The sequence below is a fragment of the Typopeltis vanoorti genome, chromosome 3 (assembly GCF_054136105.1).
Source record: "Typopeltis vanoorti isolate ZY-2024b chromosome 3, IOZ_Tvanoo_1.0, whole genome shotgun sequence".
Lineage (NCBI taxonomy): Eukaryota > Metazoa > Arthropoda > Arachnida > Uropygi > Thelyphonidae > Typopeltis > Typopeltis vanoorti.
The window spans coordinates 106,323,234-106,340,697 of record NC_143551.1 but is presented as its reverse complement, the minus strand read 5'-3'; the positions used below and the strand labels follow the sequence as shown (position 1 = coordinate 106,340,697).

At 35.9% G+C, this 17,464-nt stretch overlaps 1 protein-coding gene across 2 annotated transcripts in view; it reads right to left on the bottom strand.

Moving 5' to 3' along the window:
* spg (dedicator of cytokinesis spg) overlaps positions 1-17,464 on the bottom strand; it is an 869,351-nt gene that overhangs the window by 388,239 nt on the left and 463,648 nt on the right. For both annotated transcript variants that reach the window (XM_090390789.1, XM_090390790.1), the window contains one exon: positions 2,631-2,842. In XM_090390789.1, coding sequence (XP_090246915.1) covers positions 2,631-2,842 — 212 coding nt within the window. The remainder of the gene's footprint in view (positions 1-2,630; positions 2,843-17,464) is intronic.

Below are 17,464 nucleotides of genomic sequence, written 5' to 3'. Positions count from 1 at the left end.
CAGTTAGCTAATGAAGCAAAAAAAAAAAAAAATCCCAGGGAGTCCTTTCAATATGTAGACGGCAAAAAATAAGAATGATTATAGTAGGATGGCACTAATTGGAGAAAATTACTATTATTATTACGTGACAGCTCCAGGGAGTACTTTATTTAACGAGGGAGGGTACCTACTCTACAACTCTCTGTCTCCACCACTCAATCAACCAACTACAATGACTGCAACCACCAACAACACCATTTCCTGCCCACCACCACCACTAGTGGTTTCACAGACAATCACACACATCCATGCCCATGACGGGATTCAAACCTACATCCTTTTGGCTTACACTAACCACTCAGCCAACCAGGCCAGCAAATGGTCTAAGGACAACTGCTGCAGAGGATATAGTTGTGATATTTAATGAGCAGTTCATAAAGGTCTTTCATCCTTATAAATGTGACATCATGAAGAGTTTGAGAGCAGTGGATGATGAGGAGGAAAGACTGTGAGTGAGGTAGAGGTATATGGAGAACAAAGCAAGTCCTTTAGAACTTTGGGTCAAGTTCCAAAGGAGTGGAAAGAAGGGCAAGGTTGTACCATTTCATAAAGGAGGTGACAGAAGTCAAGCATCAAATTAGACCAATCTGTGTAAGGTGTTGTAGTTAAAGTGTGTTGAAAAGACTGGTAAGAATCAGGATTCAGAATTAGGTTGACAACAGTGGTATTATCTTTGATAGACAGCATGGATTTGCTCAAGGGAGGTCAAGTTTTAGTAATGTACTTATTATAGTAAGATGACAGCAGCATCGGATGGAGGGGAAAGACATTTGATAGATTACTGCATGACAATTTGATAGTCAAACTAGAGCAGATAGGGTTGGATATTAGACTAGTGCACTGGATTGGGAAATAGCTGTTTGATAGGTATCAACAAGTTGCGTATGGGGAGAAATACCCCAGGAGAGGAAAGTCACAAATGGTGTGCCTCAAAAGTCTGTTTTAGGGCCATTGCTGTTTAACTTTAATGTTAATGATATTGGGGAAGATTTGAATGCAGATATTCAGTTGTTTGCAGGTGATGCAAAGTTGGGACAAACTATGAGGGGTAGAGCAGCTGTTCTGGCCTTACTAGAAGACTTGAATAGATTGAATGGATGGGCATATGAATGGGGATGCCAGTCAATGTTGCAAAATATAAGGTTTTAAAATTTGGCAAATCAAAATGGGATGTAGAATTTAAGCTTGGCGGGGTTATATTGTTAGAGGTAGAAGAAAAAAGAGATTTGGGGTGATGGTGGATAAAGATCTAAAATTGAAAAGACACGTTGCTAAAATTGAGAGAACAACACAACGAATTTTGCGAATGACACAGAGGACACTGACTTGTAGAAGTCACAAGATTCTGGTTCCATTATATAAGGCCCTGATTAGGTCACATATGGACTACTGTGCACAGAATTGGTCATCTGGTTTTCAAAAGGATGAAGAGAAACTGGAAAGGATCCAGAGGCAATTGACTAGGGTAGTTTCTGATCTCTGGAATGTTGAATATGAAGAAAGGTTGAGAAGATGCAATTTACAGTCTGGCAGAAGCAGTGTGACATGATAGAGATGTACACATTGGTAAGGGGTTGCTATAATGTTGAAGAGGTTTTTTTATAAAATGGTGGGAGATGGAGGAAGAACAAGAGGTCAACCCTGAAAGCAGTATAAGGAGGGTGTGGACAAGGGAGTGAGAAGAAGGTTTTTTGCTTGGAGAGTTGTGAAAGATTTGAATGCATTGCCTGAGAGTATGGTGTCTGCAAAAATTTGATTGTGTTTAAGGCAAGGTATGATGAGCCACTGTGTATGACAAAAGGGATTCCCTAGATAAGTCTGTGACTCCATGGGATCGTGGGACAATAATAATAATAATTAATTCTTAGACCTCCCTGCCCTACACCCATGGCTAGCCAACAGTATCCATAGAGGATATGCCCTCGTTGGACTAAGTTTCTGGAATAACTTCTTCCAATTATCGTTTGGTGCGTTATTATAATTTTTATATTAGTGTTAAAATAAGTTTTAAAAATAAAATGGTTAAATTAAGTTATTTGAAATAGTAAGACTAATCCTAATTCAGCCCAGACCAAGGCTACCCTCTATCTTTATCTTCAAATGCACTTTCTAGGGCTTCAGTTCTTACTGATTCTGGTGTTACACAATATAATTCAAGTGTTTATACGTTTCTGTGATTTTTGTTCCCAGGATGATGCTCAGAATCCAACAACATATCAATAGACTTAACTGAGAAATTTATCAAATGTCTTGTTCTGTTGTCAGAGAATACTGTTAAAATACGGCAAGAATTAATCAATATTTAGGTCTATCTACATGACCAAAAAAACCTCTAATTATTCCTAATGAATGTCATATTTTTTTAATAGTATTTTAATGTGAGAAGTAATCGACAGGAGTGAAGAGGTATGGATGATTTTTATTCTAAACTTACTACAAAGTAAATAACGAGCTATAATTAACTACTTTTTTTGAATATTCACATATTTTCACTGAACTAAATGATGTCCATAGTAAAAAATATTTTTTAAAAATAATAAAATTAAAATACAGGTTAGTTAATAAGATTAGATGAAATGTTCACAACGTACTGATTAGTTAGCATCCTCATCACCATCCAGTCACGTGGAAAGATGTCCTGTTTTACAAGTTCTTGGAAGACTAAAAATACATGAATAAGAAATTCTTTCAGCTGTCTCCTGTCTCTCCACTGTAGCTGATCACCAAATTTTTCCCATAAAGTGGAATAGTGCTTCGGTTCCATTAATCGTAAGAGAGATACAAGACAAGCTACCAGAGGGCCCTAAGAAGATAACTTTTATTTCTTTCCTGTTTTTGTTATACAGCATATATTCAAGTTGAATAAAGACACACACACACACACAATTCACTTATTATTTAATCCCCATGGGAACTGGAACATTAAATAAGCGTAAACATGAACAATGTACTTAATGTAATAAGCATTCAGTTCAACGAATGTCACAATTTTGAGTTACGAAAAATCTATTCACTTGAGGTTGAAATGGCAGAATGTTTATTCTTAATCTGTATTAAATTAAATACCAATACATCTTAGGTATTCCTTATTCAGCACATTACCTTATTGAAAATGTGTGAGATGAAGTAAAATAATCTGAACAGAATTTCAATTTTCCCTTCATATTCAATGACTAAAACAACTGAAATCATTTTAAATAAGAAATATAAGATGTTATATTTAGGCAACAGTGATCACAAAATGGAAGGATTAGCTATAGTAAACAATAAACACGAAGACAAATTTCAAGGGTCTCATGCCCTCACTCCTAGGAGACATGAAACCCTTGAAATCGCAAAACCAGAAAGGGTCTCATGTCCATCCCTAGGGTGGGAAATGACACTTTCTTGATGGGGGGGGGGGGGCACACGAAGTAATGGTCACTATTTCTGTTTATTTTCAAGTACAACTCCTGCATGTACTCAATATTCCATCCACTTATTTCAATATAGTATAGCATTAAAAATACTTATAACACTTGATTAGCTTATTGAATGGTTTTAATTCACAACACAAGAATAATAACAAATAATTAATATTTATTTAACATTATTATTACTCCAAGACCTCATGGAGTCAAAGACTCATCTGGGAGGTCCTTTTATCACACACACACAGCTCCCCCAAATATTCCATGCCTTGAACACATTCAAACTCCTTGCAGACACCACCCTCTCAGGCAAGGCATTCCAATCATTTACAACTCTGCACGAAAAAACCCTGCCCCTCACTCCCCTACTCACACCCTCTTTATACAGTTTCCAGGGATGACCTCTGGTTCTCCATGATCTCCCACTATTTTCTGTAGAACTTCTCCAGTATTGATCCTATAACAACCCCTTACCAACTTGAAGGTCTCTATCATTTCTATCCTCTTCCTCCTGTCCACCAGACTCTGCAAATTACATCTTCTCAATCTTTCCTCATACTCGACATTCCAGAGGTCAGAAAATACCTTAGTCAATTGCCTTTGGATCCTTTCCAAATCTCTTCATCCTTCTGAAAACCAGGTCACCACTGGGCACAATAGTCTATATGTGGCCTAATCAAAGCCTTATACAACGGAACAAGAATCTCTATACTTCTACACGTCAGTGTCCTCCGCATCATTCCCAGAAGCCTTTATGTTGTCTTAACAATTTTGGCTATGTGTCCCCTAAATTTCAGATCCTTATCCACTATCACCCCCAGATCTCATATTTCTTCCACCATCAACAATATATCCTCTACCAAGCATAACTTCTGCATCCCATCTTTGTTTTTCACATTTTAAAACCTTACATTTTGAAACATTAAACTCACATCCCCATTTTCATGCCCAATCACTCAATTTATTCAAGTCTTCTTGTAAGGCCACAACATCTTCACTACGCTTCATGGTTTGTCCCAACTTTGCATCATCTGCAAACAACTGAATATCTCCATCCAAATCTTCACCTATATCATTAATAAACAAGTTAAACAGTAATGGCCCTAAAACAGACCCCTGAGACACTCCACTAGTGACTTTCCTTTTCCTAGATATCGCTCCCCCATACACAACTTGTTGATACCTATCAGGATAACCAGTCTCCAATAGAATGCATCAATCTAATATCCAACCCCATCTGCTCTAGTTTGACTATCAATTTATCATGAGGTACTCTATCAAAAGCTTTTGCGAAATCTAAGTATATTACTGTGTATCCTTCTCCTCTGTCCAAGGAAGTAGTCATTTTATTGTAATAAGTAGAATACTAAAACATGACCTCCCTTTAGCAAATCCAAGCTGTCCATCAAAGATAATACCATTGTTGTCAACCCAACTCTGGATTCTAGTTCTCACAAGCTTCTCCAACAACTTAACCACAAGACTTGACACACAGATAGGCCTATAGTTTGATGCTCGAGTTCGATCACCTCCTTTATGAAGTGGCACAATCTTGCCCTCCTTCCACTCCTTAGGGACTTCACCAAGTGCAAGACTCATATTAAAAAAATATGCCAAGACAGGTGTCAACTCCCTGGCACATTCCTTCAGAATACGTGGTGATATATTATCAAGTCTCACAGCCTTATTAACATATAGTTTATTCAACTCCCCATACACCTCTTGCTCCCTTACAGTCAGTCTCTCCTCCCCATCATCTACTGCTCTCAATCTCTCCATGAAGTCACATTCACAAGATTGAAAGTACTTTATGAATTGCTCATTAAGTATCTCCACAACACATTCTGCAACAGTTGTCTTTATACCATTTTCTCCTATCAATGTCATCCTTCCAGAATCATTCTTTCTTTTGCTGGCTACATATCGAAAGAACTCCTTAGGATTCTTTTTGGCTTCGTTAGCTAACTGCTGTTCATACCCCTCTTTAGATACCCTCACCAACCAAGTCACCCTCCTTGCCTGGTCTTTGTAGACCTCATGGAATTGGTTATTTCCACTTCTCTTATGCTGCCTCCACAATGTCCTCTTTCTCTGTATCGCATGCTTAATCTCTTTATTCATCCATCTCACACCTACCTTATTTAACCTTCTCACCCTTGGAATACACTTAGACATTGCATCTATTCTGCTGGTGTCATACCCAGCATTTTCAGAGCACAAAAAACAGATCGTCTTGAAATAGGTAGTCACTAGAATTACATTAAGTGTGATAATGAATGGCCAAGTTTATATCTGTTTTAATACCAGCAAGCTTAGGATACAGATCTGAAAGTAGCATATATGTTTGTTAATGTTCTTCATAGGTTGTAAAAATACTACATTTGATCTCTGGATCATGGTTCCCAGATAATTTCTTAGCCTACCCATGCACACTATTATATGATAGTTTAACAAACTTTCTCGCGTGGGATTATCATAGAAAAGTTTGCAGCACTGATTACTTTAAATTGTAACTGACACTAGAACTAATGTCCTTACATGGTTCCTTCTATGTGTCGGATAACCATAAAGTTAATTTAGAAGCATCCAGCTGTTAAGTCTTAAAATGACAGTCACCCAGATCTTCGGTAAATTAATGCAACTAAATTTGTTCAGGTTGCGAAAGTGCTCCATAGCTGATGCTGATTCTAAGAATAGACTCTGAGACCTGTAACCACCACTACATAATATAGATATTTTTCTCCATCTGATCCTGTGGAAAGGAGTATCCAGAGCAAGATCTGTCAATGATCTTGCTCTGATATGATCTCCCAAATTGCCATACAGATGATCTTGGATGTAATTTTTGTGGCAGATGTTAACTGCCACGAAAATAGATCAGTTAACATCTACTTCAAGGCAGATGTTAACTGATCTACCAGTCTCTCCAAAGTAGGTTAAACTGCAGTCACAAGGAACTTTATACACTCCTGGATGTTCAAGAAGATGTAATTGATCTTTAAGAGAACATATGAAAGTAGATAGCTGAAGCATATATGCAGAGAACTTTGGCTATTTTCTCTATTGTACCCTTAGCATATGGGATGGGGATGGTTTTGCTGTGATCATGTGTACTGGGTGTAGGAGGGATGAGGATGTATGTAATATTTTATATGGGCTGTAGTCATTGGCTAAAACGGTGTTGCAAAGAATCTGAGCTTAGTCGAAGAGATGTGTTTATGCAATTACCTATCAATATAAGTACGTTTTCAGTAGAATGGAGGAGGATAATGAGCCATTAGGAAGTCATGTCACTAGTGTATCTAAAAAGGGAAGATAATTTATTACTTTTTTTTTTCTATAGTGAAGTTAATTTTAGGATGTTGGCTGTTAAGATGTGCCAAAATATGTATCTAATGTGCTTGGACCATGAGGTCAAACAGCAAACACATCATCATAGTGCAACCAAACTGTTGGTTTTCATTGTTTAAACGTTTTCAAATATTTTTCACTAGAAATGCTAACTGTCATTACTTGCTTTCTAGTTTTTAGTTTATTCTTGTTATTTCCTGATGAAGAGTGAAATAAAGTATTTCACAAAACTAGTTGAAATTAAAACAGTTGCTATTTGACATCTTTGTTTGTGGTTTTATAAAGGAGAAATAGTTATAAAAAAAGTAGACATTCACTTAGTTCAAGTAAAATAAAAATTAATATCACAATGAAAATTATAATATACAAGAAAGTTTTAAAATTAAAGTTGAGCAACATTTACAGGTAAACTATAAATTCAACTATACAAACATAATTCAAGAAAAAACAAAGCAGCTGTAAACAAGAACCAAACCTGGGAGTCTCAGAAGCAAACTCTAAAGAAAAATTTTTGATTTATCTAGGGAGGCATGCAAAAACTTTGTCGACAAATTAAATATGCCAAAAAATTATATTCTTGGTTTCATCCTTTATCCAAGTGTAAGATGTAAGCAAACAAAGTTTGAGCATGAAATAACTTCATGACAGGGGAAACTCATATACAGAGGCTAATGACTTCACATTGCCTGCGCATGCCAAAGTAGTGCAAGACTACCAGAATCCCATTTTCTGGATGTTCATGGGTCGCACCGCATGGCGGTAAGACATTATATCCCAGTGATGGTAGTCTGCAAGGTAAAATAGTAAAAAAAAAAGACTCAGGAAAAGTAGAGCAAAGAATGAAAATGGTCAGTAGCATTACTGGGAGGTCTGCAAGGTAAGATAGTAAAAAAAGACTCAGGAAAAGTAGAGCAAAGAATGAAAATGGCCAGTAGCATTACTGGGAGGTCCCTCCACTATGAACAGGTGCCTCACATAGAGGGAAGTGTGCCAGACAATTACAAACTGCAACTGAAGAAACATGTCAAACTTCTTTCTCAATCCTGACCTGCATCCTACATATAGCACTGATGAGCTTTTGGAATCTTCTACTTCTCATGTATGGTGTAATTTTTTGAATAAAAATCATCATCATCAAATTCCTGACACGTAGCCTCAAGGGGTGTACCAGATATGATAGTACTACATGAAAAACTTATATCACCACTAATTTCCTATCTACAATTTTCCTCCAATCAATCTGTTACCTATAAAGACTCCAACATTATCAGATCTTATATTTCTGTCTTCTAAGGAACATTTACTGTATCACTCCACATATATCTTGGTCTTCCTCTGGGTCTTTTTCCTGCCAACATGGCAGAGAACATTTGTTTTGCTAATCCTTCCTCTACCATTCTGTTTAAGTGACCATACCACCTGAGATTAGCTCTGCTAACAATGTCAAGTTCTTTCCTAATATCCTTGTTTTTAATATGATATTGCCAGTGTTGCCACCTGTTCACACCCCTGATCTTTCTCAGGACTCTCATATCTGCAGTCTTTAGGAAAGCAAACTATCAAGAATAACATAGTCAATGAGACGTTTCTAATTCTTTGCTTTTTCTCTCCATGTGAATTTATGCACATTTTTATGTTGAAACATTGTGCTAGTAATAACCAGTCCATGTCCTGAGCAGAAATGCAACAAGTATTTGCCATTATTATTAGCTTTGTTTTTTTTTTTTCTTTTTCCAAATTTCCCCAAAATATTTTTGCATGTCTGACAATCACTGCCTACTCTGCTATTTACTGTAGATCCTCAACAAGGGCCAACTTTTCCTTTTTTTCATTATATCAGTTGCTTTCTCTAAAGCCTCAAAAAATTCCCCCACTTCTATCTTAGTAGAAATTTCTGTAGGACCATAGGCACAAAGAAGTCTCATTGTCCAGTTCCCCATTCTGATGTTTGCCTGCAACTCTACTTGATATTGCCTGCCATTCAAGATTAGCTTCATATTTAGTGTTGAATACTTTAGCTGCTACACCTTTTCCATGATTGTCATTACCTGAATATAGCATTTTGCATTTGTTGCTTAGAAAGAACTCACCAGTTTTTGTCTTTTTTTGTTTCAGTCACCCCTATTGGGGTGACTGAAACAATTGGGGCCTTGTTTTAATTGGGTGACGCCCCCAGCCGGCATGAAATTCTGTCATGTTGTACCATTATGTTGTATATTGGTTTAAGCCAATAAGAATACAATTTGGTTGGTTAAATCCCAAATTTCCAGCCCATCCTCACTCATTCAGTATCCAGGTAGATACCTAACAGGGTGTGCGCACCACGAGAAGGTGAGGATTGGACATTAGGTCAGAAGCCCTGGTCGGTTTTCCGCATTCCTTTAAAGGCTATGTGGAGGTCTCCTCTCAGTTATACAGCTTTGATCCTTAAGCACCCTTTGAATAAAAATATTTCCTAAAATTTTGTTTTCAATTCCCTGGCATCCCATACCAATGTTTAAATTTCCAGCACTATGTAGTTAGTTGCAAATAAAGTGTGACAAATATGAGATAACCTGTAGCATGTTCTCTGGTTTTGACAGCTGACTGCACGTTACCTTGTAGCTGGCAGTCAACATTAAGCTTACATTATTACTAACTTATTATTATTACGATACCTCCAATGACTCATCGAGAGAGAGAGAGAGGGCAATCTAAAACTCTCCATCTTGCCTCCACCATCTAATCCACGAACTACACAGATTGACTACTACCATCATCATCTATACACAATGCCATCTACTGCCCACCACTAATATATTTTGTCTGTAAATTGCATGTGTTCTCAAGTCCAATTTGCATGTACAATATAAAGATTTCTCTCATCATGGCAAGAACTGAATTTGGGACTTTTCCAACTGAAGGGTACAATGTACCCTTCAGTTCATCCAATTGCACTACAGAGGTGCTTCCTAACAATGATGTACCTTCAGAATAGTCTTGTCAGAACTCCATCATTATTAGATTTATATTCCTTTAATGCTCTTCTCGATGAACCTTAGATCTTAATCTAATCTTCCTTGCAGTCCTTTTTTCTTGCCATGCTAGCATCAACATTGTTTTGCTATCCTTTCATCTCCGATTAACTTTAACACATTCATACTAGGTACCATAAAAATTGTTTTATTGCATTCTCCCCCAGGCAGGATATAACAGATCATTATGTCTGCTATGTAGTGAAATTATTGGTATGTTTTATATATATCTGAACCACATGAAAGGTCATGCAAGAACTATAGCATATCATTGCCACCATGGGCAAGAGGGTAAAAAGAAAGGTGGAATGCACTGATTTTTTTTCTTTTTTTAAACAGCTGAAGGTCTTTGGGAAAGACAGAATGAGGGAAGATGTTCCAAAACACAGAGGTACATGGAATGAAAGTGAAGACAGAGAAGTACGCTTGAAAATTTTGGAGCTGGATTATAAATGGAGTAGATCTATGAGAAAAAGAGGTCATCAATTAATCATATTGTACTCTTCTATATAGCATCAAACAATCTTAGAGGATTTCGGTGCACCATACCAAATACATAGAAGAGATAAGATTTGTTGCTTTTAGGATAAAAGTAACCAATGATTAAAAGAATTTCTTTTAGTTGGTATGTTAAATTTCTAAGATGTACAGGTAATTATATTTCAACATGTATTAATCAGATATTAACTGCATAAAAATGACTGGCACATTTAATTGAAAAGAACAGGTATGAATACAAATAAATTTGGTATAAAGATACATATCCAATTTACAGTTGTGGTATTATGGGTTGTGCAATAACTTAATATGATAGGGAACCTGTCATCCTATAAATTCTAGTTATGTGCACATTTATGAAAAAATTTGGTTAAGAAAAAAAAAAAGTTGTGTATGTAAGGGGGGGGGAAATCTGTGAATAAATAGTATAGTGAATAATTACAATCGCCACACTACACAGATGCATCCAAAACAAAGTAATTTTTTTTTTTACTGTAGCAGGAAATACAGTGAAATACTCTAAAATCCTATTTCAAAATATGAATAAAGGAAGCTTTTTCTAAGAATTTTTAACAATCTCTCACATCTATTCCTTCTAGTCTTTAATCCCAAGAAACTTAAGAAAAGCCCGGGTAACCTAAAGCATTATGAAGGCTTATCTGATAGTTATTGGAAATTACTCGAGATAGGATACAGAATTGTGAACTTAAGGCAAAATCTGTATTTTTAAACCTGGTGATGAATCCAGAGACTTTATTTGAGAGTGAAATATAAGAAAAATTTTGTATTGCAGAATTTGAATTTGCTTCCATAAATGATATAAAAAAAGTATCTGATTATTTTATGAGGAACAACGACGCTGGTTTTTATAACGTACCTTGTTCCTGCACACTGGCGTACTTTGGACAGACAGGTAGATCAGCAACCATCCGCTTAGAACAGGCATGTCAAACATGCAGCCCGCAGGCCACATGAGGCCTGCTGACAAGTAACATGCGGCCCACCAAACTTTGTAACCAGTATGGTTATTTAACTTTTGACAACACCGAATTAAATAAACATATTTAAAAAATTAACATTTCACTTAAGATTATTTTATACGCCAAACTACTCTGCAATTTCTAAAGGAAATAATGTTCTATTTGTCATTTCAAAAAATCTAAAAAAATCTTGTTACACTACTGTAATATTGAATTTTAACAAGCAAGTCTACGTACGTGGCTACATCTGCTGACCACAGCAATCGGAGGCTAGCCGTTAGCAATTTTCAAGTCGTAAGAAAGTGTAGTATTTTCTTTATAATTAATAAAGCATTTATAAAAATAATGTCGAAACTTTCAACCAGTATGAGTAAAAAATGATTAATTGAAGAAGATCGCAGTTTTCAAGAAAAATTGTAAGGGAGTTATTTCCTGGAATACAATATTTTTGTATTCCAGGAAAAAAAAAAAATTATGCCTGATATGCAGAAACTTTATTGCAGTTTGCAAAGAATATAATATTAAAAGGCATTATGATACAAGTCATAAAGAAAAACTATGACAAATATGTTGTGAAAGATAAATTGGCAGAATTAAAGTTGACACTTCAAAATCAACAAAGTGTATTTACCAAACCTATTGAAGATAATAAAGCTACAGTAAAAACCAGTTATTTTTATCACATTTAATTGCAAGTAAGTCAAAACCATTCACAGAAGGGGAATTTATTCACGAATGTATTATTAAAGCAGTTGAAGTGTTGTGTCCTGATCAATTAAAAAATTTAAAAATATAAGCTTATCTCGAAATACTATTGCTAGCAGAATTGATGATATAACAGGAACTTAAGGAATCAATTAAAATCAATTCCAACATTTCAGATCTATTCCTTTATAATTGACGAAAGTACAGATGTACGGGATATCACTCAGCTGGCTGTTTTTATTCATGGATGTCATATGAACTTAAAAGTAAGTGAAGAACTTCTAGAAATGATTCCTATGCACGATACAACTACTGGAGTTGATATTTTTGACACCCTTATGGAAGTTTTGAGACTGTAAATTGTAACTGTATTCCAATTCCAACCATAAATTGATGCCAATTTACAGTTGGAATTAATCGAAATTCAGTGTGATTCCGTATTGAAACAAAAATATATGGATGTTGGAATTCCAAAGTTCTATAATTATTTATCAGTCGATCGATACCCCCAATGTGTTACGTGCAATTAGACATATTTTATCTATGTTCGGTAGCACATATTTATGCGAACAACTATTTTCAACTTTAAAGAATAATAAAACTGCAGAAAGATCAAGATTAACAGACCAGCATGTGCAAGCAATATTGAAAATAACTACAGCTCAACAAATTCAACCAAATTTTGAAAATTTCTTTAATAAAAAATGTTGTCAAGTTTCTTCAAAAAAATGATATGTATAATTTTATTTAAATATGTAAACTTTATAATTTATATGTATTTTTGTAACATGGTTGTATTTTGTACTTATATACTCTAATGTTAATATTAAAAAATCTGTTTCCTCTTTATTTCAAGATTTTTTTTCTGTTGCAGCCAGCGGCTTGATGCATAATTCTTAATTTGGTCCTTGGAGGTAAATAAGTTTGACATGCCTGGCTTAGAACACAAATCATACATCTGCAATCACGACTATGGTCAATCTGGCTTTTTCCTGGAAAAAAAACCACCATGCTCCACCACAGTAAATTAAAAAAAAAAGTTCATTTTTATAATCTGCAGCAGCGCTCAGAAATCAGCCGAATCTAAATAAATATGGCTGCATCAAACTTCCGAAAATATGGGAAACATTAATCATCAGAGATTCCACATTATATTCTAGGTCACCTACAATCGCCCATGCATTTAGCTTAGTATTGTGTTGTATTTGAGTGTGTGTGTGTGTGTGTTACATTAGTTTCTTGTAATCCCTGAAGATATCTCGGTGACTGAGAAGAAATATTGGAAGTATTAAAATCAGTTTAATCCTTTCCAAGTGCTGTATATATTCCATTAAGAATCCAACATGGTCCTCACAGCACTTAAGCCTCAACACACGGGTTTTTGTAGATAATAAATGCACCATGGTATAAAACAGATAACAGACAAAACATATAAAATAGAAATATCGCTACATATTCACACATACTTCACTTGGTACACAGAAAACACACACACACACACACACACACATAAACATTTCTTGATATAAAAATTGGAGATATTCAACTGAGCTGTTTAGTTTATTCAGGTGATGTTATAATAGTGCATATGCTTGAGTGCAGATCTTTAGGATTTTTCAATATCAGGTTATATATATATATATATAAGGCCGTGCGGTTAGCCTCGTGGCTGTGACCTTCGCAACCATATGTCTGGGGAAGGAGTGTCCTAGGTTCGATTCTCGTCGGAGATGTGAAGAGCTTAAGGATCTTCCTCAGCCATAGCCAAGTTAGCCAGTCTTGGGCATGGCCAGTAGGTTTATCCTGGGGTTTTTCATCCCACAAAGCAGGCAAACCGGCCCTGAGAACTCAACACTACGGACATAGGATACACCTGGGGCATAGGGCTGACCACTTTATCCTGTGAAACAGCTTGAGACCCGATGATTAATTAACCTTCGACACCGCAAGGGAAAAGAGGTTAAAAGAAAGATGATATATATATATATATTTTTTTTTTTAAATATTGAATGACTAGAAACTGAATATAACTTGAAAACTCAAAATAAGAAACATTACTTTCGAGATGTTTTCAACACAATACAATGAAGACAGTACATAAATACCGGTTTTAAATGAAAAAAATCTATCAAATAAACTTAAAACTAGCATGCTATATTTTATATAAATGCACAAGCATGCGCGCGCACACACAGTATATTCAGAAATGTGTAAAAGTGTGTCCACTCAATGCAGAAAGCTCCAGCCAGACATGGCACACATGTGAAACACAGCCTAGCATGGATGTGCTAATTGACCATGCCACTCAAATTAGGTCTGATCTCACATGCTAACAATATCAAGTTTCTTCCTATTATCTTACTTTTCAAAATGTGATGATGCCATTTGTTGACTTTCTCAGAACTCATGTATCAGTCATCTCTAGTTTTGATCAGCACTTTTATTTCTATTCCAACTCTCAGATCCATAAGTTACTCAGGTTTAACACTGTCTTGTTGAATGCCAATTTATTATTTTGGCTCATTTCTCTCTTATTCCATATAAACTGATTTAAGTGGCTCCTCCTCATATTAGACTTGTTTATTCCACTATCTACTTCCATATAAAATTTGTCATCTTCAATAAAAATTGCGCTAAACAGCAGATATATTTTACTTGTTCTTTAAGTTCTCCATTGGGAATGCAACTAATGTTTCCTTACTGGTTCTAACTTATTTTCACAGGTTTTGTGTTTTCATTTGTTAAAGCAGTTATTCAATTCAGTAAAAAAAAAAATCCTGAAGAGCCATACTCAATTTATTTACTACCATAACATCACCTGCATAAACTAAATAGCTGGATATCTCCAATTTTAATATAAGGTTTAATGCTACTTTCCTTGATAAAGTAATCCACATAGATGATGGTACAAAAGTTTATTATTATTATTACACAGGTATTTCTAAAGAGTCAGAAGATTCACTGCAGGAGATCCACACTAACCATTTTATACATAACACCTATCATACTTCTCCTTAAACTCATTCACTGTCAGGGTACTCAACTAATTCTGGCAATCCATTCCACACACTCACCACTCTCTAAGCAAAAAATCTGGTCCCCACACCCTTAATCTTGCTCTTACACAACTTCCAGGGGTGACCTCAAGTTCTCCCCTCCCTCGTAAATTCATCATGTATTGAAAATTTTCCTTTGTATCAATCTTAAAGAAACCTCATGTTGGAGGCTTAATAGATTGTATACAGCACTCAGAAAGGATTAAAACATAATTTAATACTGCCTATATTTCTTCTCAGTCACTGAGACATCTTCAGGGATTACAAAAAATTAATGTAACATATACACAAATACTACACAATACTAAGCCAACCACGTGGGTGACACTAAAGTCCTATCTAGGTGGAGTGCCCCTATGGGCGGTTGCAGGTGGCCTGGAAATGTACGGTGGGATCTCTGATGATAAATGTTTCCCCAAATCTTAGGAAGCTTAATGCAACCGTATTTATTTAGATTTGGTTGATTTTTGAGAGCTGCTGAAGATTCTAAAAATAGTCTCTCTTTTTTGAATTCGCTGTGGTGGAGCACGGTGGTTTTTCTTTTATATATATATATATATATATATATACACACACACACACACACACACATATATACAACCCACAGGATCGCTTGGAAAAAAACCACCATGCTCCACCACAGCGAATTCAAAAAAGGGAGACTATTTTTAGAATCTTCAGCAGCTCTCAAAAATCAACCAAATCTAAATAAATACGGTTGCATTAAGCTTCCTAAGATTTGGGGAAACACTTATCATCAGAGATCCCACCGTATATTCCAGGCCACCTACAACAACCATAGAGGGCGCTCCACCTAGATAGGCCTTTAATGTCACCCACGTGGTTGGCTTAGTATTGTGTAGTATTTGTGTATACGTTACATTGTTTTTTTGTAATCTCTGAAGATGTCTCAGTGACTGAGACAAAATATAGGAAGTATTAAATTCTGTTTTAATCCTTTCTGAGTGCTGTATACAATCCATTAAGCCTCCAACATGATGTTCTCACAGCACTTAAGCCTCAACACATGGATGCTTAAAGAAACCCTTTAATAGCTTATCAGTTTCTACATTATTCTCTCTTTTCTGACTATCAACTAAACTTGCAATCTACACAAGTTCAACCTATCCTCAATGGAAAGCATTCCACAGACCTGTCACCAGGTTAGTTACTCAACTCTGAATCATCACCACCTGATCTACACAAAAAAAAAAAAAAAAAAAAAAAAAAAAAAAAAAAAAAAAAAAAAATCGAGGTGACCAAATCTGTGTGCAGTATTTGAGATGGTGGTCAAACCATAGCCTTATAATGAAGGACAATAACCTCTTTATCTTTACTTTTTAATATGTTTTTTCAACATCTAATTCTTTGAGCTATTTTACCAACTTTTGCAATATGCCCTCTGAACTTCAAGTTTCTGTCCACCATTACCCCCAAGTCTCTACCCCCCCACCCTCATCAATTTACTGCAATCCAGTACCATCAATGTGATGCACAGTGTATATCTTTACATTTTGCAACATTAAACTGATAATCATTATCCTTTATCCACAATGACAATTTATTTAAATCATCCTACAGAATATCTACATCACCTTTATCAGTTATTGCCCTTTCCAGTTTGCATCATCAGCAAACAACTGAATCTTCCCTCCCCCTTTAATTTTTCTCTATATCATTATATTAGATTTCTAGTGGTAAGACTTATACGTTGGTTAGACATAACTGGTAATTAATTTACGGAATTAACAACGCATATAAAGTAAATTAATTAAAGAAAACTTTAATGAATCACTTCTATATTTCGACAATGTCACATTGTCATCTTCAGGAACATAAAGATATGGTATGTGCACTAAAGGAACTAACAAAGCAAATGAGGAAGAAATTAAGACGCTAATTTTGTTCCTAAAGTCCTAATGGTGCCCTCTTGCGGGCTAATTTGGTAGTCTTGGCCGTTGGGCTGAAGTTCTCATAATGAAAGTCTCCCAAATTTGGGGCAGTTTCATGCACCCAAATTTGTTGAGGTTAGGAACGTTTTTTAGAGCTGCTGAAGATTCTTTGAATAATCTTTCGTATTTAAACTTGCTGCGATGGATTATTTTTGTCTTCTTCCAACGAATTTTATGGTGGGTATCTAAGGCATGGTCTGCCAGCCCAGAGCGGCTGTACTGGTGAAACCGGATGTAGTCTTGGTGTTCTGAAATCCTGATATTTGTTGTTCTGCCTGTTTGGCCAAAGTAGGACAATTTGCAGCTGCAAGGGACCTGGTATACACCAGGTAGGTCTAGGGGAAGTGGTTGGTCTTTGGTAGAGCAGTACAGCCGCTCTGGGCTGGCAGACCATGCCTTAGATACCCACCATAAAATTCGTTGGAAGAAGACAAAAATAATCCATCGCAGCAAGTTTAA